We start from the raw sequence: 22056 nt of genomic DNA on the forward strand, positions 1-22056 counted from the left end.
TAATTAGAAGACAGTTACTACTTTGCATAATCAAATTATAATTGCTGTTTGGATGCAATCCAACCAATTTAAGTATCAGTTACTTCCAAAAAAACCCCAAAACACAATGTCTGGCAAAAGAGAAGAGCAAACGCTATGCTCTAATGATCTAGGTTATCTAATAAGGATTACCTAAATTTTAAGTTGTTCTTTTGTTTTGTTTTTTGGTTTTTTTTAGAGGCTGGATAGTAAGTGATATTAGAAATATCAATGTATTTTAAGGCATCACAGTGTGTAAATGGCAACAATGAATGTTCTTCAACAAACACTGATGATGCTAAGAAAGGTCAAAAATTCACTTGGGGTAAGAAACTTGTCCTAGTCTCAGGCCTCTCGTTTGTTACCTGTGGGCTCCTGGGCGATCACCTCACATTTCTGAGTCTGTTTTCTCATTTGTAAAACGGGAGTTCCAATACCTTACTATGAAAGACAAGTCAACTTTTTGGATGCACCAAAAATCTAGGTGAGATGAATGATAGCAAGAAGCAAGCAAAAGTCTTGTGTGTGACCTACGACTGTTCCATCATCATTCTGCCCTTGTGTTGTCCTTTGGTTCAAAGGCACTGATGTGGCCGAAGTAAAATTATAACGTGACAAAAGCCTTTTGATATTTTAGATAAACCCTCTTGGCCCAGTGTTAAGGTAGATCAGTCTTAAAAGGACCACCATAATATAAACCAGATCGACAAGCTTTTTCTGTAAGGAGTCACACATAAATATTTTAGGCTTTGCAGGCCGCTTATGATCTATGTCACATAGTCTTCATTTTGTTAACCCCTTAAAAAAAGTAAATCCACTCTTATCTCGAAGGCTACACAATAAGAGGCCAGGGCTGAGTCTGGCTGCAGCCAGAGCTCTCCAGCGCCTGTCCCAAGACCGACGTCCTTGCTGTTAAGTGGCTACGCTCGGTCTGACATGCCACGTGGCTTCAATTCTTTTACACTTATTTTTTTGCTCTTTATGATTCATTTGCCAAAATCTTAAACAATTTTCCCCAACTACCGCAGCCTCAGAGCCCAACTTCACGCAAACACCAGAAGAAAGCTCTCGGGAAAACCCTTCCTAAGCCTCTACCCTTTGCACCGTCCTGCCGGGCAGACACCGAGGTCCCGCAGCCCCTTACCTCGCGGGAGGGACATCGATGTTGGAGGACACGACCTTTCGCTTTTGCTCAAGGAGACAGATGGAGCGGGTGCTTTCTCTGTCGTGGTCAAGGGCTCGGTTGGCTGTTCTGGTGTCTGCTGTTTTCATGTCTTCCTCCATGGCCAAGGGGAACAAGGGCTGATGATGAGACATTTTTTTGCTCGCCTCCCGTTTCAGGTCCTCCGGTTGAAACGTGAAGGTCATGTCCCGCTTACCGCTCCCCACCTGGGAAATGAACACAAATCCTCACTCGCACAGGTCAGCTCTGCAGGACCGCGTGCAGGGGCCCCGAGGGGACCGCAGACGCTACCCTCCCTGTTCATCTTGAAGACCGTATAGTTTAAATGGGGAAAATGCAAAGACAAATAAAATACCCGACAGTACAGAGTAACATACAATTAATGCATCTTCCGTCCTACGCAAGCAAGAAGCACAAAACACAAGAGACGCCTTTTGGGCGCACAAAATCTTGGAAGGCTTGAGAGCATAAGACTTCTAAAAAAATCTAAAAATTTAACACACCATTGTTTTCTAAAACTGAGAAAACTCACTTAAGTCAATAGATTCTTAAGTAGTTCATGCTAAATATTTTTCACAGAAGACAGCAATAAATAAAAAAGCCCAGCTTCGCATTTGACCGAATACTGATCTTCACCACACTCTTTCACTCATGAAGAACTGGTTTTGTCCTTTGTCTGCAGGAGTTAACATCTGAATGATAATAACTTTTCTTACTGTTGACTAAGTGCAACGATGCTTAAGGCTTAAGAACAAATATGAAACGAAACGTCAGGGAACTGAATCTGGCTATTTCAGAATTTCGGAAGATTGAAAAGGAGACTGATGTTAAAGAAAGGTTTTGGTAAGGGGATGGGTGTTGGAGATGAGGGCTGGAGCAAACTTGGTCAAGTCTTAAGTGTACAAAGAAGACCCAGGGTATCCGGTAACCTGGATCCTCACTCGTCAGTGGTTTCGAAATATGCCTGTAAGACATGTCGCAGGTCCACACGACAGTCCATCATCGCCTTGTGGACGTAGTTTCCGGAGTCAGTAAATCTTCGCCCACCCACTCAAGCAGAAGATATGCTTGTTTGTTTCTTTTTGATTTTAGGTAGGAGGAAAGCACAAAGAATGTGATCAAATAGGTTCAGAACTTTAAAAGCTAAAGCCATAAACTCATGACTTCTTCAGAATAAAATGAGACCAGGATGTGTGTTCAGTGATAGCAGAGATTGGCAAAGTATGATATTAGTGGCTAGAAATTCTAAGATTAAAGGAAAGCTCTGAGGAATGGGTGTGCTGGAGTCACGGGAACTGCTCAGAGATGAGAACTGCCAGAGCCCAGGGGTGACTTGTGCCTTGGAGCCCCCTTGTATCTCTCATGGGAACATCTTTCATGTCTCATTGGCCTGCACTTGTCAGCGAGAGGAGACCTCCCATGTGTTCCTGGAAAACTGAGTCAGCTCCACAGGAGAACTGCCAGCCACACTGGGTCTACGTGTAACTCATTAAAAAGTTACCACCTTTCGCCGTGCCCGGTGTGGGTGTGGCTCAGCTGAGAATCACCCCCATGCACCCAAAGTTTGATTCCCAGTCGGGGCACAAGCCCAAGTTGTGCATACAGGAGACGACCAATCGATGTTTCTCCTCTCTCTCCCTCTCCCTTCCTCTCTCTCTCAAATCAATAAAAACATATTTTTAAAAAGTTACCAGATTTCTTAGAATGCCTTAATAATATGAGAGTCCAAGAAAAATGAGTGCTTTTAAGAGCTGTTTTAATGACATCAACAGACAATAGAGAGGAACCAGAAAACATGTCAAGCTTCCAAAAACGCGAGTGTTCAATAACAATTTAGTTTGGAAAATTGAGGAGTGTAATTGCAAATATTTTAAGTATCCATCTGTGATCACCTTCTAGGTGACGTTTTCTGCCTGGAGGTGGGTGTGAGAGCGGGTGTTTGTTCACTTCCACAGGGGTTCATTCCCAACCAATGTCAACAGCAGGACCAGGCTAAACACGAGGCATCGAAGAGGAAAACAAAGGCCTGGTTCTGATGAGTACAAACAGTTTCTTCCTAAGTGTCAAGTATTACGTTAATTAAATATTTAAGGAGTCATTAGTATTCATTTGTAGCAATAATTGACATCCATACCTCTCTTGGGGCCAACGGGGCTGGTGAAATGAATTCAGTCCAAAGAGAGGTGGAGTTGGGGGACGACATAACAGGAACCTCAGATTTTAGCCTCAAAAACGTAGGGAAAAACCCAAGCATCTAAAGCCAATTAACACAAAGTAGAATAGATTTCCTACAGAAGTGATGCTATAATTGTATGTTATGCTCTTAACTAAGACTTCGTAATAAAATAAATTATGGTAACATTCAACAATGTAAGCTATTAATCTTCTGTAATACATTCTAAACAAAAAATTCACCTCTATGTGGTACTCAGGGAATTTTAGCAACGTAATGGGTTTCAAAGACTATTCAGCCCAGACTCCTTGTTTAAAAGTGAGATTAAAATGAGTTGGAGATGACCAAAGAGGACAAGAACTGTAGCGTGACTAAGCGACTGTCGAGACTTTGAGTCCCAGGCTCCGCAGTTTGTGAGGTGTGGTGACACGTGTGGACGTTCTTTACAGCGCTATGCTTTAGAGTTTACGTAGATACTAATGCTCTCTTTAATGTTCTTTTATTCCTATCAGATGTTATATTTTAAAGATTTTGGAAAAGGAGAATTCACGGGAGAGAAGAGAGTGGAGGGAGGACATGCGGGCAAATCTTGAGAAGTTGGGCTCAGGAATGGCCAGAGAAAGCGGGTGGTGGCTGGGGAGCACGGTGGACTCCAATAAAGAAACTGAGAGTTACCGCGGGACCCAGCCGCTCCACTCCCAGTAAATGCCTGAGAGAACTGAAACACACGCCCACACAAAAACTCATGCGGGACTGTTCCCAGCAGCATTGTCCAGAAGAGCCAAAAAGTGGAAACACCCCAAATGTTGATCAATTGAGGAATGGATAAATAGACTCTGCTGTATCTATACAATGGACCATTATTCAGGAATGAGGGACTGATCCATGCGACAACATGGATGGACATTGAGACAGTGTGCTAAGTGAAAGAAGCCAGACACTAACAATTCCACGCTGCATTATTTAATTTATATTAAATGGTCAAAATAGGTCAATCCATAGAAAGAGAGAGTAAATTTGTATTTGCCTAGGCCTTAGGACTTATGGAAAATCTGTCTCCTAATGAATAGAGTATTTCTTCTGGAGGGACATGACATAAAGCTTCTAGAATGGATTGTGGTGATGCTGCACAATTCTGTGAATATACTAAAAAACGCTGATTTTCACACCTTAAAGTGTGACTTGTATTGTATGTCAATTATATCTCAATAGAGCTGTTACAATAAAAATAAATATGGGGGAATGGAGCGTGTTAGAATGCTGGGGGATGATGGGAAGAAAGGCATGGGTCAGACTTTGAATGGCTACTAGGTTAGCAGAAAACAGCAGCTAAAGGAAGATAAGAACCCCAATTAAATGGGAACCCCCATTAGGTTAGGAGAGGAAGGCAGCTAACAGGAGATATGAGACCATTTGTGTGATGTTTCAAGAACAGGCAAAGCTACAAGGACAGGAAGCAGATGAGGGATTGCCTGGGGCCGGGGCAGGAGTAGGAACTGATTGCAAGTAAACTATAGTCAGATTTGTGCAATGCTGTAAATTTATTAAAAATCGTTGAACTCTATTCTTACAATGGATGGATGTTGTGGTATGTAAATTATCCCTCAATAGTACTGTTAATTTTAAAAAGGAAGAACCAAACCAGGAGTAACTGTGTGGAAGGTGTATTCCCAAGAGCAGAAACTGGGAAGCTGTGCTGCAAACAGGCAGCCATGAAGTCTCTGGTCTATGTAACATGATCTCAGGAAGGAGGGACGTGTTCTTACAAAGAGAGAAAACATTCTGAAAGGACTTTCCAAAATGTTAAGAATCGCTTCCTTGGGGGCAGAATTATAGGACCATTTTGCTTTTTACCTTGCTTGTAATTTTCACAATGTTTGTGTACAGTTTCATATATCAAAACCTGCTAAGGTATTCTATTATGAAAAATACACATCATTTTTATGCAATTAACTTTTTAAGAACCTGACATTTCTATAACTAATACTTTTTCTTCTATCAGCTTTCACTTATGTATATATTAAAGAGGGAAATGAATTACTTAAAAATACATTCACTTACACTATTACTTTACACGAATTATCAGCACCCCTTGTCATAAAAGCTACAATAACTTCCATTCAAACCTCCTTCCCACCCAACACAGAAGCCCTTCGTAAACATCACACACACTTGTTATCCAGTGTCCTTTCCTGCAAGAAAACAAAGTTTCACGTTCACTTATGCGAGAATACTACCAATTACTGAGTCAACTGACACATAAAACTCAGAATTTTTATTCCAATGAGCAGCTTTTATTCCCAGGAAAAGATAAACAGCATATCTAGGAACATGACATACTTGGGAAACACACAATATTTTAAACAAGAAGTTAACAGCATTCACTTAAATCTTGAACTTCTCTAAATGGTGTCCCTTGCAAATCGGATGCCACTTTCTAAGACAGGGACTGAGCTCATCAGCTTTTCTCAATACAAAAACATCTGGTTTCCACAGGAAGATTACAATGGTGCCCTGGGAAAGAGGGTGGCTTCTACCCTCAGCCCATCGGCCAGACCCATCCCTCCTTCTGTCTACACTCAGGAGCATCCCAGGACACCAACACCCTCCCTATGGATTTACCCTAATACGATGCCAGCAAGCATGCGTCAACACTCACTCCTGGAAACTGGCCTCGCTCATCTCAACCCAATAAGATTTGAGGAGTTGGCTCTGGAGATTAACTGAATTTCCAGGAATCATGTGCAGAAAGCCAACCCATTTGCCTTTGGTCGCTTTCTGCACAGTAAGAAATTCTGGAAAAGAGAATGAAATTCAGGCCACAGCAAAAACCACCCTTGGAGAGCAAGCCATGGAGGCAATTCTTTGAGTCTTCCATTCGAAACCACATGGGCACACCAGACAAACGCAGTAAGAGAAGCTTTTTCTCACATTAGGATTTATTTTAGAACTTGCTTTCAAATCACATAACTTCCACACTTAGAGACTAATGCCAATGGCGTGTGAACTACAGTGTGGAACATGGAATCAGACCCCCAGATGTTAAAACATGTTTCAAAAGAAGCAAAGGTTATATTAATAATAGGAACAATTGGCTTTTAAGTTAATTTAAAATATTACCACTCGGGGTCATGCTCAAAGGAAGATCAGACTCTCTCCTCCACTGATTAAAAACCATGTCCAAAAATAGTCCATGGAACTCTGTTCCTCACTTGAGCTTAAGTTCTCCACATTTCAGCTAGGTCCCCAGGAAAATCAGTTGGCTGGCCCACCTGTCAGTCCTGAGGAAGGTAGTAGAAACACTTTAAACAGCGTGGCTTCCCCCTGGTAGCCCCTTGATTGTATCATCCCCTGAGCCCTCTGAAACCAAGTGTTCCTTTGACTACTTAATCCTCAAGTGTATTATTTCTCGACACCAAGACAGGGTAACTGACCGATGGAAATCAGCCTGGACTGGTAGTGTGATGTTGGAGCAGCAAATAAAACACAGTACGTGGGAGTTGAAGCCCTGAGTTAGGTTGGGCATCATGCCCGCCAACCTTCCAACTACACCGTCTCAGCACCGAGTGTTGCTAATCCTGGGTTGACTACAGCACGTTTTAACTTAGTCTTCACAATTTAATGTTCAACAAAGCATGACCTGGTTTGACTGATGGCTGATTAGTCATCCATTAGCATAGACAGTGATTGTGAAACTCCTCGCTGGAACTGGAAAACAACTTGGCCGAAGCTTCCAGCCTTCTATTAACATTCTGCAAGTGAGCACACGCACTTGGGTATTTTAAAAAAGCCTTTCTGAGAAGTCCCGAGTGGAAATACCCATTTCTGTAAAGTCCAATAGTCAATTCAAACTCAGGAAAGTTCTTGTGTTTTTTTTCCAGCTAAACGTAAAAACAGAGGGGAAGTCGGCATCAACATGGGCTGGCGTTATTGGGTTTGACGTCAGTGTGTAGAATTTTGAATCTATTACGTTAATAAGCTATCCATTTGTTTCACTGAAGTTTAACTTGACCAGTCACATCCAATCCCTGGGAAAATCCTGTGGACTTTACCTTCAAGAATATACCCAGAGTCCAATCCTTTCTCACCACTGACATCCACAGTCAACACCTTGGTCAGGCCACCATCATCTCTGGCCTGCATCTGAACGACAGTCTCTTTCCTGGATCCGTTTCCATCCCCAGCCCCAGTTCCTCTGATAAGAGCAGCCAGCCTGACCTTGTAACACCAGACTCAGCTCATGTCCCTCCTTATCACAGACCTCCCAGGGCCCCCATTTTACTCAGAGTAAAAGCCAAAGTCCAAGCCCCACTGATCTGCCCCCCTTCTTTCTCCTTCGTCTCCCTCTCCCCTCCACTCTCGCCTCTGCCCCCACCCTGCCAGTCCAGGCGGAGTTCATTTTTCTTCATGGGTTAAATGTTATTTGCAACTGACTTGGGAATCAAACCGGACTTTAACCCATGGTCGCTCCGAACAAACCACACGTTATCCCCAAAGTGGTTAGAACTTTTGGGTCAGTTGGAGAAGGCACCTCTGATACATCCAAATAAAAGGGCAAGTCAGTTCTAGAAGAAACTATTGCACAGATTCTCTGGGCACAGACAGGGACAGGGAGCCTTTCTTTCAGGAATCTGATCTGAGAGGCCCAGACACTGATGCCAGTCCATGGTGGTGGCTGGGAGTGACTGCATGGTGGCAAGGCCACATGCACGTGAGAAAGGAAACCAGGGAAGAGTGGGGAGGGAGGTAGAGGGGACTGGAGAGTATCCAGAGCAGGGTAGGAGGACCCTCAGACAGACCCGGGGCCTGAGAGTGCCTCGCCCCCCCACTTCCAGCACGTCTACACTGAGAGCAGGGCTGCAGGCCGCTTCTGTCCTACACTCCCCAGTCCCCTCCCTGTAGCCCCCCACCCCCCACCTCCCCCACCTTTCCGACTTGTAACACCTGAGCTCCTTTCAACTTCTTGCAACAAAAAGAGTTGGACTAACTAACCTGCTACCTTGCATTCCTTTGGCATAAAGACAGCTTTTCAAATACATCAGTGGTCCCCACAGTCTAACACAGCCTTTCATTCACAGAGCAGATTAAGAAGCAGATTTTAAGGAAAAAAGAATATTGGTTGCCAAGGGTTCCTCCTTAAACAAACATTTCATTTAAAATACAATTTATCATTCCTTTGAGCAGAAAACAGCAGGTGAAATGAAAAACGAAAGCTGGAAACTAATGAATTTGCATGTTAGCTTGGGTTGTGCTCCTAGTTTGCAGGGAGCCAATTACTCCCACTAGCAGCACAGATGACTAAATAAAATCTGTTAATAAATGCAGCTAGAGCGTATTCCAGAAATTAAGCAGGACATACCAGAATACATTTGTACATCTGCTTGTCGTAAATTTAATTCTTTAAAATAAAGGTCCAACTGGTGTATAAGAGAGTAGATAGGAATATAAGGGAGAAATACCCGCCACTTGAACACACTCTTTCAGGCGAAGGCAGGTGGCTCAGCAGAACGGGGCCAACCTCCCACAGGTGAGTGCAGCCCTTCAGGTAAAAAGGTGCCCGTGGCTTTCAGCTCGTTCAGGGCCCTTCCGTCCTGTTTGCTGCCTGTGGACGTCAGGCTTGCTTAGTCAGCCATAATAAATATACAAGTGTGTGTGTGTAAATGAACAAATAAATACAACACCCCCCCCATCTCCTGGTGGTCCTCCTCCTGCCAGAACCCTGATACGATGTAGTACCTGGTATGAAGTATTTATGCTTTACCATCTCTCTCCTTTGTGGTCCAGAAGCTACTTGGAGGCAGGGAGTAGTTTTGCTCAGTTTCATATCCCAGGCACCTGATACATGCATACCTGGCCCCTACTGGGTGCTTGATAAATGGCTACTTAATTAACATAATGCAGTGACATTAATGTGGCAAGGGGGCCAGCCTGTAGGAGCCAAAGGAGGGTCTGTAAACTCGGGAGCCAGAAGTGATGGCTGTTCCACATTCACGGTCCTCTGAGTACACAGGGGCAAGCACAGGAACAGCAGTAGTAGTAATAATAATGGCTCCATTTATTGAACCCTTACGAAGCACAATACACTGATTAAAATCTCTTACTACATGTTATTTCACTCCAATCCTCCCCAAATCCTAAGAGGACGATCTTCTTATCCAAACCTTGTAGGTAAGGAAATAAGGCACAGAGAAGTTAAAGAACAGACACGAGGTCTCATAGATTTCTACCGTGTCTCCCTCTCGGTGCATCCTTCCCATCAGCAATCAAACATGCACCAATATCTCTTATCTTTAAAAAGACCCCTTATCTGTCCTCTGATCCTGCTCACCTATTGCTGCTGTGAGAGCCGAGTTATCAACAGAGACGTCTTCATGGGCTGTGCCTACTTCCCGCCTATCCCCTCTTCTACTTCAAGTTGGAACCGTCCACTGCCTCCCACCCAGAGCCCAGGAGCAGGTCCTGAAGGCTGCAGCTCCCACCACGGGTGCCCAGCACCAGGGACACCTCTGGCCCCGTGTTTGCCAGAATACGTGTTCTGCACATGGCTCCCCCTTGCTGTCTCACTTGTGTCTCCTGTCACATGGCTCATGGGTGCCATGCCTTGGCAGAACCTCAGTCACACACAGAACTCTAGCTGCAAGCTGTCCGGGGGCCTTCTGGCCACAGCAGCATGGGGAACAGATGTGGAAGGGATGGTGGGGGTGCCGAGCGAGGGAGTCTACAGTACATTTCTGCATAGCTATTTTTTTTCCTGATAGCCTCCTCTCTACGACCCACAACATATGTTTTTAATCTATGAACTTCCCTCCATTTCTACTGCCACCATCATTTTTCACTCGGAATAACCCAGTAACTTCTGGTCTAGTCTACCCACTTCTACCCTTAATTCCCAAGAATCCACATGTTTTGAGAAAATCAAATAAGAATGAAGAAGAATATTTTGTAACTTCCGCAGACCATGTAAAAAGATTACTGGCAATAAAATGTTCTTAGTTATAACTATTAAACCTTTAAAAACATCATTTAAGTTGGCAGCTACCTCTGTGACATGCCTGCAAGGTACCGGGAAGATGCCTGGTGCAGATATGAACCTCAATGGACAGAATGATGCCAGAAACTCTATCAACAGGGTGGAATCATATTAATAAACCAGTGTCCCTGGTGAGACAGTCAATATCCCAAGAAAAGGAGTCAAATAAAACAGGAATCAATCCCTCACTCTGCCGCTTGCTGGGGGTGGACTCGGGGTCTGGTCCTTGCCTACCAAGCAGGCATGACAGGCTGGTAGAAGGAGCAGATGGGAATGCCCAGCACAGAGGCTGGTGCCGGGTAAGTGGGCAGTGAGAGGCGCCTTCTCTCGGGCATTACCTCCGAGAATGCGTGTGTGGGAACGAAAGACGAATGCTGTAGCTATGTGCACAGGCTTAGTGCACACAGGAGAGGCCTCTTAAAGCTTTTGCCTGACGTGAGCCCAATGGGGTGCCATCAACGTCTCTGGCCACTGTCCAGGCCATCCCACTTCCTGAGCTCTAACCGCATGCAGGAAACAGGAGCCACAGCGGGAGCCACGTGGCGGCAGGAGGAGGAAGTGTCCTCGATGGCATCCTCCCTGCTGGGCCCCAGGTCTCAGAGCTGGGACAACAGCAGTCTTCCGCAAATAGATGGGATGCCCCACGGGTCTCCTTCCCAGGGGCACAGGGCGAGCCTCAGCCAGAGAACACACCAAACAGAGCTTACCCTGGCCTCTCCCTGCTCACACCTGCCCCATCTTCAGTTCGGCAAGCTGCCAAGGCAACCTTCTTGGCTGTAGGTCCCTGCGGCTGTGGGCCACTGCAAGCCATGTGGAAGACATTACTTTCCACCAATACTTTATTTAAAAAAAACACACAATTTTTATTGATTTTTAGAGAGCGCAGAAGGGAGAGGGAGAGAGAAACACTGAGTGGCTGCTTCCTGCACGCCCGGTCCGCAACCGGGGCATGTGTCTTGACTGGGAATTGAACCAACTGAGCCACACCAGCCAGAGTCACCAATATTTCTTATATATTGCGCCTATGGACTCACTCAATTTATAGTTTTAAAACAAATAGAAACTTTTGATACGCGGGGGCGATAAATGGTGACGAAGGAGACTTGACTTGGGGTGGTGAACACACAACATAGTGTACAGATGATGTGTTGTGGAATCGTGCACCTGAAACCTGTATCATGTTGTTACCCTGTGTCACCCCAATAAATTCAATAAGAAGGAAATAAACAGGAAGTCTGTATCAGTAAAAACATCACTAATTTAGTAAAGGAGGAACTTGGCATTTGTTTGTATATTCTAGAATGGTGCCACGTAATTTAGTACTTAAAGACTGAGTTTGGAGGAGGAGAGGTTTCGTGAGTAGTTTTACAGGCTTCCTACAGGAACATCCTCCTGCAGAGCCAGCCCCGCAGAACAAAGAAACTTGGCTGGGGGCCTAACAGTACGCATCCCAGGCCCCGCGCAGAGCGAGTGATTAATATGTGTATATGGATGTCAAAGGCACACATCCGCTTTCTTAAGAATTGAAATCTTGCATTCACGTGTTAGCTGTATTACGAGTATTTTACAAAAAGAAGGTACCGTGTGGAAAGCCACACTTTATTCTCCAGCTTCAAGAGGCAAATACGTTGTTTACGGCCAGAAACATGTACATTCTTCCAGTAAAACAGCAGACGAGCGACAGACACGATATAAACACCTTCTGTGTCTGCATAACACAGGATTTTAAGTCTGTGGGATACATTAATTCCCAACTCAAACACCTCTTAATTTTCCTATTTAAAGATCATTTTCATGGAACGCTTTATCAAAGAGGTTGTGTAAAAGATGTCAAAGAAGATACAAATTCTAAAGCTTGAATCTTCATTCCAACCCACACATACACCACTCTCCTTTCTCCGTGGGATAATAAGAATTAAAGATATTTTAGTAGACCTTTGAAAACAGTGTTTGCTTGAAAGGTAATCATTCATTCAACAAATGTTTTTTACCGGGTACTGTAGTCATGAGGAGTAATAGTGACATACACAGGTGTACATGTGTACATGTGTGCGTGTGCATGGGTGTACTGAAAGGGTATAAGGGTCTCTGCACCCATGGAGCTTGAGATCAGTAGAGAGAAGGGGCATAAATCGATGAATCCACACACATAATCCTATAACCGCAACAAATGCTGTGATAGAGAGGAACATGGAGAGGCTAGCAGCACAGGAGAGGCGAAAAGAGAGAGGTCTGGGGAGGTTTGGGCTGCTATGTCAGAAATATCACAGACTGGGCGGCTTAAACAACCAACACTCATTCCACACAGTTCTGAAGGCTGAGAAGTCCAAGGTCACTATCTGGGTCTTGCGAGGGCAGGCCTCTAGTACCCAGACAGCTGTATCCTCGCATGGCAGAGCGAGAGCGAGCTCTGGAATCTTTATTCTTATATAAGGACGTCACTCCATCATGGGCGCTCCACCTCATGACCCCATGACCTCATCCAAATCTAATCACTCCCAAAAGGCCCCACCTCCAAATCCCTTCACACTGAGGATCAAGCTTCCACATATGAGTTTTGGGGGGACACAGGCATTGAGTCCACAGCAGGAAGTGATGGTTGGATTGAGGTCTGATGAGATGTGGAGCTACCTAGGTGAAGGGTAGTGTGGCAGGAAGTCACGGAAAATTTCAGAACTTGAAAGAATGTCACCAAAGCTGGAAACCATAGTAAGAGATGGTGTAGGGCATGAGATGAGATGAGGCCAACGAGACAGAGGGGGTCAGAGCACATGTTATGGGCTGAATTGTGTCTTCCTAAAGGTCACACACTGACATGACTACTTAGAGGAAAGAGGTAATTAAGGTAACATGAGGTCCTATGGGTGGGCCCTAATTTAATTTGACTGGTGTCCTTATGAGAAAAGAAGATTAGCACACAGATAACAACACCCAGACCAAGGGATGACCATGTGAGGACACAGCCAGAAGGTAGCCTTCTTCAAGCCAAAGAAAGAGACCTCAGAAGAAAGCAGACCTGCCAGCACCTTGATCATGGACTTTGAGCCTACAGAGCAGTAAGAATATAAATTTCTGTTGTTTAAGTAACAGAGTCTTTGGTGTTTGAGTATGGCAGCCCTAGCAAACTTTCGGATGTACAGAAGGTAGTCTTGATCTTAAGATCCTGAGGGCAGCAGGGAGGACCACAGATACGATGTGCCCTCTGCTCTGGCTGCAGCATCCAAGTGAACTGAGAGAGGCTGAGTGGATGCAGGTGTGGAAGGCTGAACAACAGCCCCCAAAGACACCCACATTCTAATCCCTCAGATCTGGGACTGTTACCTTAGATGGCAATGATTACTCTGCAGATATGACTAAGTTAAGGGTCTTGAGGCAGGGAGAGTCTCCTGAATTATCCAGATGGGCCCTAAATCTAATCACCGGGTGTTATAAGAGGGAGGCAGAGGGAGATTTCACAGTGGAGAAGGGTATGAACCAACTGCGGCAGAGGGGACTGATGGGCTTTGTTGATGGAGGAAGGACCCACAAAACGAGCAACACAGATGGCCACCAGATTTTGCAAAGGACACAGCCCTGCCTCCACCTTGACCTCAGCCCACAGAGAACCATATGGACCTCTGATCTCCAAAACAGCAAGAGAATAAATTTGTGTTGCTTTAAACCACTAAATTTGGGGTAATTTGTGGCAACAGGAACCTAATACACGGGGATCCACCAGGAGGCTGCAAGCAGTAGCTGGTGGAGATGCTTGGGTGGGGTTGGCAGAGAGGCTGGAAAGATCTCCTGGAGACATCCACATGAATGGTGCCTGATTTGATCTGGGGGAAGGTGAAGGAGATGGAGCCAGTGCGGAGTATGGGGGTGCTCCACTTCCCAGCCACAACCAGACGCGGCAGGGCTGTCTCGACCCTCCCACACTGGGAGTCAGGGAGCTCGCTGGGTGCTTGAAGGTTTGAGGGCAGGAAACAAAAGCTGGATTTCTCATTTCACTTCATCTTGGAGTTTTTACATTTAAAAAACCTACCTCCAAACGAAGTATGCTATTAAAATTTCATGTGGAGACAATCAAAACTCTTAATTTTTAAAAGGTTCCCGAATATGGAAAATTTCTTGACTTTGATTTCAAATAAGCCTCTGGAGCCCTTCAGGGCTCAGCATAAAGATATCTGAATGGAAGTTAGAGAGGACCGTTTTTTCGTTTTTTTTTTTTAATATGTCTTTATTGATTTCAGAGAGAGGAAGGGAGAGGGAAAGAGACAAAAACATCCATGAGAGAGAAACACTGATCAGCTGCCTTCTGCATGCCCCCCACTGGCGATCGAGCCCACAGCCCAGGCATGTGCCCTGACCAGGGAATCAAACCTCGATCTCCTGGCTCATAGGTCGATGCTCAACTGCTGAGCCAAGTTGGCCAGGCGAGGACCTTTTTTTAAAAAGTATGTTTTTATTGATTTCAGAGAGAGAGGAAGGGAGAAGGAGAGAGAGATAGAAATATCAATGATGAGAGTCATTGATCGGATGCCTCCTGCATGCCCCTACTGGGGATCAAGCCCGAAACCCCAGCATGTGCCCAATGGAACTGTGGCCTCCTGGTTCATAGGTCAATGCTCAACCACTGAGCCATGCCAGCTGGGCTATAGGGGACCCCTTCATTCTGTTCTATTCTGCTCTGCTTCATTCCCTTTTATTCCATTCATTTAAGATATGCTCCCCTCCATAAATGTTTACCTTGCTCAAGACCACCAAAGACACAGAACATTATTTACAACTGTATACCCTACGGCACCTACGCCACACCCGTCCTCACTTTCCTGGTGGCTGATCAGAGGGCCCTGCTCAGCGCCCGGCCCGATGCCGATCACCGCCTGCACCTGTACTCCACTTCCTCCCTCCGGACGCTGACCCTGCTGATAAGAGCAGCCTTGGCTATGTTTATGAAGTTCAGGCATTTGATTAAAAGTGATGTTCATGTGACTTGTGCTACTTTCCTTTCTCACACTTATTGCCCAGCTGACACCAGAACAAAAAAGAGCTGGCATGCTCCCAGGCTCTGCCTTCCTCCTTCAGGGACAGAAAGACTCCATGGGTCCAGGTACAAACTTCTGCAAACATTTCTGAGAATGTGGAGGGCCTCCAGCTTCGAGGAAGGAGATGTGTCTTAAAGACTGTGGGCTTTGCTGTTAGTCAAATGGTAAGGAACTCTCCTCAGAACCAAGGAGTCAGACTTGCTTATAAAGTAAGCTTTCAGACAGAAGAGGCATACCTGAATTCTCTGAAACAGGAAAAACATGAAAAATCTGCAAAATGACAGCAACCTGGGGCCCTCCTACTCAGGTGTTAATGGCCCTGACTGACATGAGTTTCCATGTTTAACCCCTGCGTCATGCCTAATCATGGCCAACCTTGCGACTTGCTCTGTAATCACAGCCCGCTGTTTTCTCTATATCACATGCATGGTATGGAAGTCAATTCACCAGAACTTGTCTTTTCTGTTCGCTGTTAGTGTTCTCTACAGAGAAATGGAGCTGCTTGCACATTGTGGTTGTTTTTACTAGAATGGGCAAATGCTTGTTATTTCTGTATTTATAGGAATAGCACTTAAAAATCATGCATGAGCCCAGCCGGGCGTCGCTCAGTGGTTGAGCGTCGACCTAGGATCCAGGCGATCGGGGTTCGATTCCTGGTCAGGGCACATGCCCGGGTTGCGGGCTCGATCAATGACTCTCTCATCATTGATGTTTCTATCTCTCTCCCTCTCCTTTCCTCTCTCTGAAATCAATAACGATATATTAAAAAAAAAAAAAATCATGCATGACAGGTGTGTGGGACAAAAAAACACTACTTAATCCCTCCCTCCAAAAACACCTTCCCTATCCAACTGAAATGCATCTTACGTGATCTCCTGGCACCAAGGCCCACCTCCATTGTAGCCACCACCACCAGGGCCTCCACCACGGCCTCCAGCACGACCACCACCACAGCCTCCACTGGGCTCCCTCCCTGTCCCTGACCTGCTGTTGCGTTTGTGTTGTTCCGCTTTTGCCTAGAGGGCCATTCACCACCTTCTCCGCTTCACCTCTCCTTCCAGCCTTCGGACTTAGTGCTAACATCATTTACTTCAAAGCCTTCACGGACTCCCCCAAGTAGTTAATGCCCCCTTTCTTAGGTTCCCAGAACACTTGAGCTCATTACGTACAGAACTCAAAGGCTGTGCTGCAAATATCTGTCAACATGTTTGCTCCCTGTAACTGACAGGTGGGGACCATGGGAAGGTGCTGGCATAGAGCAGGTTACGTGCAAGCAGGCTTGCTTCCTGACCGTCTCCAGACCTCAGCCTGCTGGGCCCGGCTATTGTTTTGTTTTTTGGAAAACAGGCAGGTTTATTCCCATAATGTAGGGAGAACACATGAGCCAACTGTACAGGTTGGGACATTTGTTCTTTTCCAGCTGACCCTGGCAGGACCTCTCAGGTCTCCCATTGAGAGTGTGAGGACTGACAATATCCCTGCTCGGTCAGGATTGTGCTTGTTAGCAGCCACACGGGGGTGGCACTTCGTTTGCTGGTAGGTGACTCTCGAGGGCAAGCGCACTTTGAGAGCAATGGCCCTGAGAAGGGAATCCATGCCCTCAGTCAGTAAGAACCCCCTGAAAAACAACAGTATGTTAAATGTCCAATGTGCTTTGCACACTAAGGTTAGAATATCATTCCTTGGAACTTTAAGATCTGCACCTTGCAAATTAGGGCAGGAAAGTAATGTGGGGCTTCGCTGACAAGAACCCTTACACGACTGCTGGGAATTCATGAAATTACTTGGGGATGGGCTACCATATGGCTGTACTTATGGTGTAAAAATAGTAATCCTATCAATGTTAGTGTGCATATGCCATGTAATCAATTTTTAATAAAAGATGTTGCTACCTTGTGACTGATAAATCTTATCATTTTTGTTATACATTTTTCTGAAATGTATTAGTTACATTCTTGCTTCTCTATTGGGCATAACAAACCTTTCTTGATGGTACAAGTTCCTGGAAATATTATTAAACTATAACCTAGAGTGATATGCCCTCAGGAGCTCCTTCCCACTACATTAAATGGAACCGTAGAGTTAAAATACATTGTTCCCTATGCTCACTTGCACGGTGTTTTAAACACAGATGGCATCTCCTCCATCACCACCAGCTTCACGCCTGCTGCTCTTAGGACATGGCCTGTAAGCAGAGAGATGCACTCTCTTCCTGCTAATTCCCAACTTTTAATTTGTGGCGGGTCAAGAAATCACATAACCACATTTGCTGAGGCTGAGTGTTAAGTGGGAGGAAGGGAATGTGTCTGTGTTCTTCCTTAAACTGAGAAATCAGTGCTAAGTTCTGTAAGAAATACTCAGTGCTGCCTTGGAGCCCCCAAAATGTGTGATGTTTTGCATACTGCAGCACTGACTAAATGTTTTCTGATTTGAATTAAGCAAGTATGAAATGTCTTTTTATATCTATTCCCACTATTGAAGCATTGTTGACTTACTTTTTTGTTTCAAGGTAGGTCACCAAGAACTGAGCTTGGCGGGTCAGTGATCTCGCTGTGAGTGATGTCACTCTTGTGGTCTGGAAGGGTGCTCACAGCAAGCAAACGCCTGGTGTTTGTGATTGAGGAGTGAAATCCTATGTGATCATTAGCTGCTTCTTATCAGGGCTTGAAATGATTCTACAAGTATTGTTTCTTGAATGTGAAAAAGTTATATAAGACCTAAGATTATTTCAGCAGCTCTGTGAAAAACAGGCTCCAATGAGGAGGGAATGGAAGCAAAAAGTAAGCAATTGAGGATACTGCAGGAATGATGAAAAAAACCACATCAGACTTGGTACCACGTGAGGGACAGAGAAGCCAGGCGATCAGGGAACATGAACGGAGTGTTTGGACGACGACATCCTTGGTCTTTCAACTTCTATTCATTTAGACATTTACTGGGCACCCACCCCTACAAAGGCATTTTTATTGGGTACTGGAACCACCCATATTGCAGAAAATGAGAATAGGTGGGTGTTTCTTAGGGGGAAGGGAATACTGTGATGACAGCCTTGAACTCACTGGGAAACAAGATGACTATCAGCAGTCCGACCTGAGTAAACAGAAGACCAAAGCAAGAATGGGTAGCAATGGAAGCTATCAATATGAAAATCTACAAATACAGGGCAGATGAGGAGAAGACGGGTGGGGGGATCAGAAAGAAAGGATTCAGAGTCATGCATTAAGTCATCTTCAAATAGCTATTTAACCTCTGGCCATGGCTGCCTCATAATTAAATTGAAATAATGACGACTGGCAAGGAGATGGTAAGAAATGCAAGAGGTATATACGTGAAGTGGCTCTAGGGACACAGACAATGTTTTGCTGTCACAAATCCAAGAGTAAAAACCAAAAAGGGCAAAAGCACTCATTTCCCATTACATATTTACTTTGAGAAGCAGTCTTCTCTCCCGTGATACGCTCCAAGTCCTCTATCCTTCTGCACTCCTACTCCCCAGCGCCTTCCTGTCAACTTGGCCAACTTTTTAAAAGGATCCACCAAAAATACTTAGCAAAGATTAGAGGGACCGTCTGAACAGGGCTCTCTTTCCAACTCACCAGGCTCCACACAGCAGGAGAACATAATTAGAGAAACTTGCCTAACTTCGATGTTGATATCATAGCCTGAAAAACTAATTTTGAAACAAGGCCTTTTAAAAGACAGTGACTTTAAAATGGGATTTCTTTAAATATCCACAGTTCCATTTCTCTTTGTAGTAACCCTAAAGCATGAACAGCATTTACTACTTGATCCTAGACTCTAAGCTTAAGGTTAAAATGTGACTCCTTTTGCTGAGGACAACAGAAAGAAAGAAAGAAAAAAAAGATGTTGGGTGGTGGTTGGGGGCATGCAGAGAGGAGCCGGCAAACATGCGCTTAGACTGGCCTGGCAACTTAGCAGATTATTAACCACAGCCAGGTTTCTATATTTCTAAAATGAAAACTGTAATATGAGTCCTATACCTACACTCTCCTTGCATTTGTCATTTCACATTATTTGTGTGACTATCTCTCCCTCTAAACTGAATGCCTCCTAAGGACCATGTGTCTCTTGTTCAATAGTAATGCTCTGCATCCCGCCAAGTGGCTGGTGCAGAGCAGGCACTAAATGAATGCAGTGTTTGGATGCTCCCAGACAAAAGGAAATGTATTTAATTATTAACCTATTTTCTTAATGGTGTCTCTTGATGGGCATACATCTTTAATTTTGATCAAGTGTTATTTATCAAAACTCTTTTCTTTTATGACTAGTGCTTTCTGGCTCTGGTCTAAAATTTTTTGCCTATCTAAGGTTTCAAAGATTTTTCTCCTTTATTTTCTTCAAGAAGCTTTAGAAAAGTTTTCCCTTCTGATTTATGATTCATTTTGAATTAACTTTCCTGTATGGTTGCAAGGTAGGGGGCAGAGGTTTTTAACATTTCCTTCTTATGTGGATTGTCTTTCCAGGACTGTTAGTTGAAAACACTTTTCCACTGTATTTCTCTGGTGCCTTTCTTGAACCATTTCTGTGTGAATGTATTCCGGGGCTCTCTCTTCTGTTACATGAATCCATCTGTCTGCCCTGCAGCAAGCTTTCTGCATTACTCTCACTTCATAGTAAGCCCTGAAATCAAGTAGAGTAAGCCCTCCGATTTCGTTCTTATTTTTCGTAAGTTTTCCATTATAGTTATTTTGCATTCCATAGACACCTACACAAAGTCCTGCTGAGATTCTGATTGGGATAGCGTTGAATCTATACATCAGTTTGTGGAGAACTGACATCTCAACCGTATTGAGTTGCTAACTGAGCATGGTCAATTCATTTATTTAGTTAAGTACTCTCATCCATGTCATAGATTTTATACATTTCTTTTGTATATTTTCATTAATTTTATCCCGAGTGTTTAGTTTGTGATACCTTTGTAAATATATATTTTTTTAAATTTCATTTTCCAAAATGCAATGCCTGCAATTGTCTTTCTTTGTAAACTGACCTTGTATACTGTGACCTTGCTAACTTCACTGATCAGTTCTACTGGTTTTATTGATTCCTTAGGGTCTTCTCTGTAAATGATCATATCACCTGCAAATAGAGACAAGAGTTTGACTTTCTTTTTTCCTAATCTTTATGCCTTTCATTTACTTTTCTTGCCATATCACACTGGCTAAACCTCCAGCGCAATGCTGACTAAAAGAGTGTACATACCCTTTAAATATCCAGCAACCACTTATGTAACAAGAAATGCAAATAGCAGCCCCTGCTCCCTCTCCATAAACCCTACCTGGGGTCCTTTCAAACCTCTCACTGGTACCTCCCTTACCAAGGGCTGCCTCCCTTATTGCCAACCACCTCTTTCCAACTCTAAGACGCGATAGAGTTCGGTACATCTTCTTTCCTTTTCTGAGATAATATTTGATGAAACAAGATTGCTTTTCTTTCAGATCTCTTCGCATATTTATTTTTATAAGTTCTAAGATCCTTATTCTAATATTTCCACTATTTTTCTAATATTTTGTTACACACTTTTGTGTTGCACATATGTGAAACTGGTAATTGAAAACATTTTCAAAAGCTTACATTAAAAAAATTGTTCTTTAAGTTAAACTTTGGGTCTTAACCAAATTAATAGAAATTAGTGAGGTATGGTCTTCAGTAAGCACTTGTATCTGACTTGTAAAGCATGTGTAAGCTACATGGCAGTATTTGTGACAACCCATAAAAATTATATTTCACATTGTTTTAATTCATAATTTACTCCAAAAGAAAGCCCCTCTGTCCTTCAATTCCCATTGTTGCTTAGGTACCAATTCCAATTATTTTTTAAATCTGTTGTTCCAAATGTTCTCTAAAATGTTTGACAAATATCTATGTCATTTAGAATATAATTACCTCATATTTTTTTTTCCCTGAAGAAACTGCCCCATTTTCCTCTGGGGCTTGTTTTCCACATCCATAAAATGGAGATAATTATATCTACTTTCAAAGCTCATCAGGAGGGTCAGATGACATTGGCAATGAGCACCCTCTATAAATTATAACATATTAAATGCTGGCTCATACTAAAAGAGACATTGGACAACATCCAATGAAGGGTCCTGATTCAAGGTATTCAGTGTTCCAAATGCTGAACCTCTTTATCTACAACAGTCACACACTGTTGACAGAGAGTGTGTCCACCCTCGGACGCCAGTGAATTTATAAGCTCTTTTTATTTAGAGTATTCTAATATTTTCAGTTTTTTTCTTTTCAGAATGTGGAAAACGTATTCTTAGATACACCTTCCTGGGTACAAACACCTGTGATTCTCTGCACCCCGGGACTGATTAATCCTGCTCTCGTCTACTTTTCGCAGCTCCAATCCCCTCATTAGACCCACTGTGGACCCAATTTACCCAGAAAAGGTGTGTTTTCCACCAGTTTTTAAATTTCACACATGAGAATGGTATTCACAGATGTACAAGTGAAAATTTACCACATGAAATACTCCTTTTTTAAAAAAAAGTTTTTAAAAAATATGTTTTTATTTATTTTTTTTAGAGAGAGAGGAAGGGAGAGGGAGAGACAAAAATTGATGAGAGAGAAACATCCATCAGCTGCCTCCTGCACG

At 43.9% G+C, this 22056-nt stretch overlaps 1 protein-coding gene across 2 annotated transcripts in view; it reads right to left on the reverse strand.

Annotated features, from left to right (window-relative positions):
- Positions 1–22056, reverse strand: part of ZNF704 (zinc finger protein 704) — a gene marked incomplete at its 5' end in the record, with an annotated part of 117040 nt that overhangs the window by 85274 nt on the left and 9710 nt on the right. For both annotated transcript variants that reach the window (XM_081117113.1, XM_081117114.1), the window contains one exon: positions 1163–1407. In XM_081117113.1, coding sequence (XP_080973239.1) covers positions 1163–1407 — 245 coding nt within the window. The remainder of the gene's footprint in view (positions 1–1162; positions 1408–22056) is intronic.

This window comes from Miniopterus schreibersii, assembly GCF_964146895.1.
Source record: "Miniopterus schreibersii genome assembly, chromosome: 17".
NCBI classification, from domain to species: domain Eukaryota; kingdom Metazoa; phylum Chordata; class Mammalia; order Chiroptera; family Miniopteridae; genus Miniopterus; species Miniopterus schreibersii.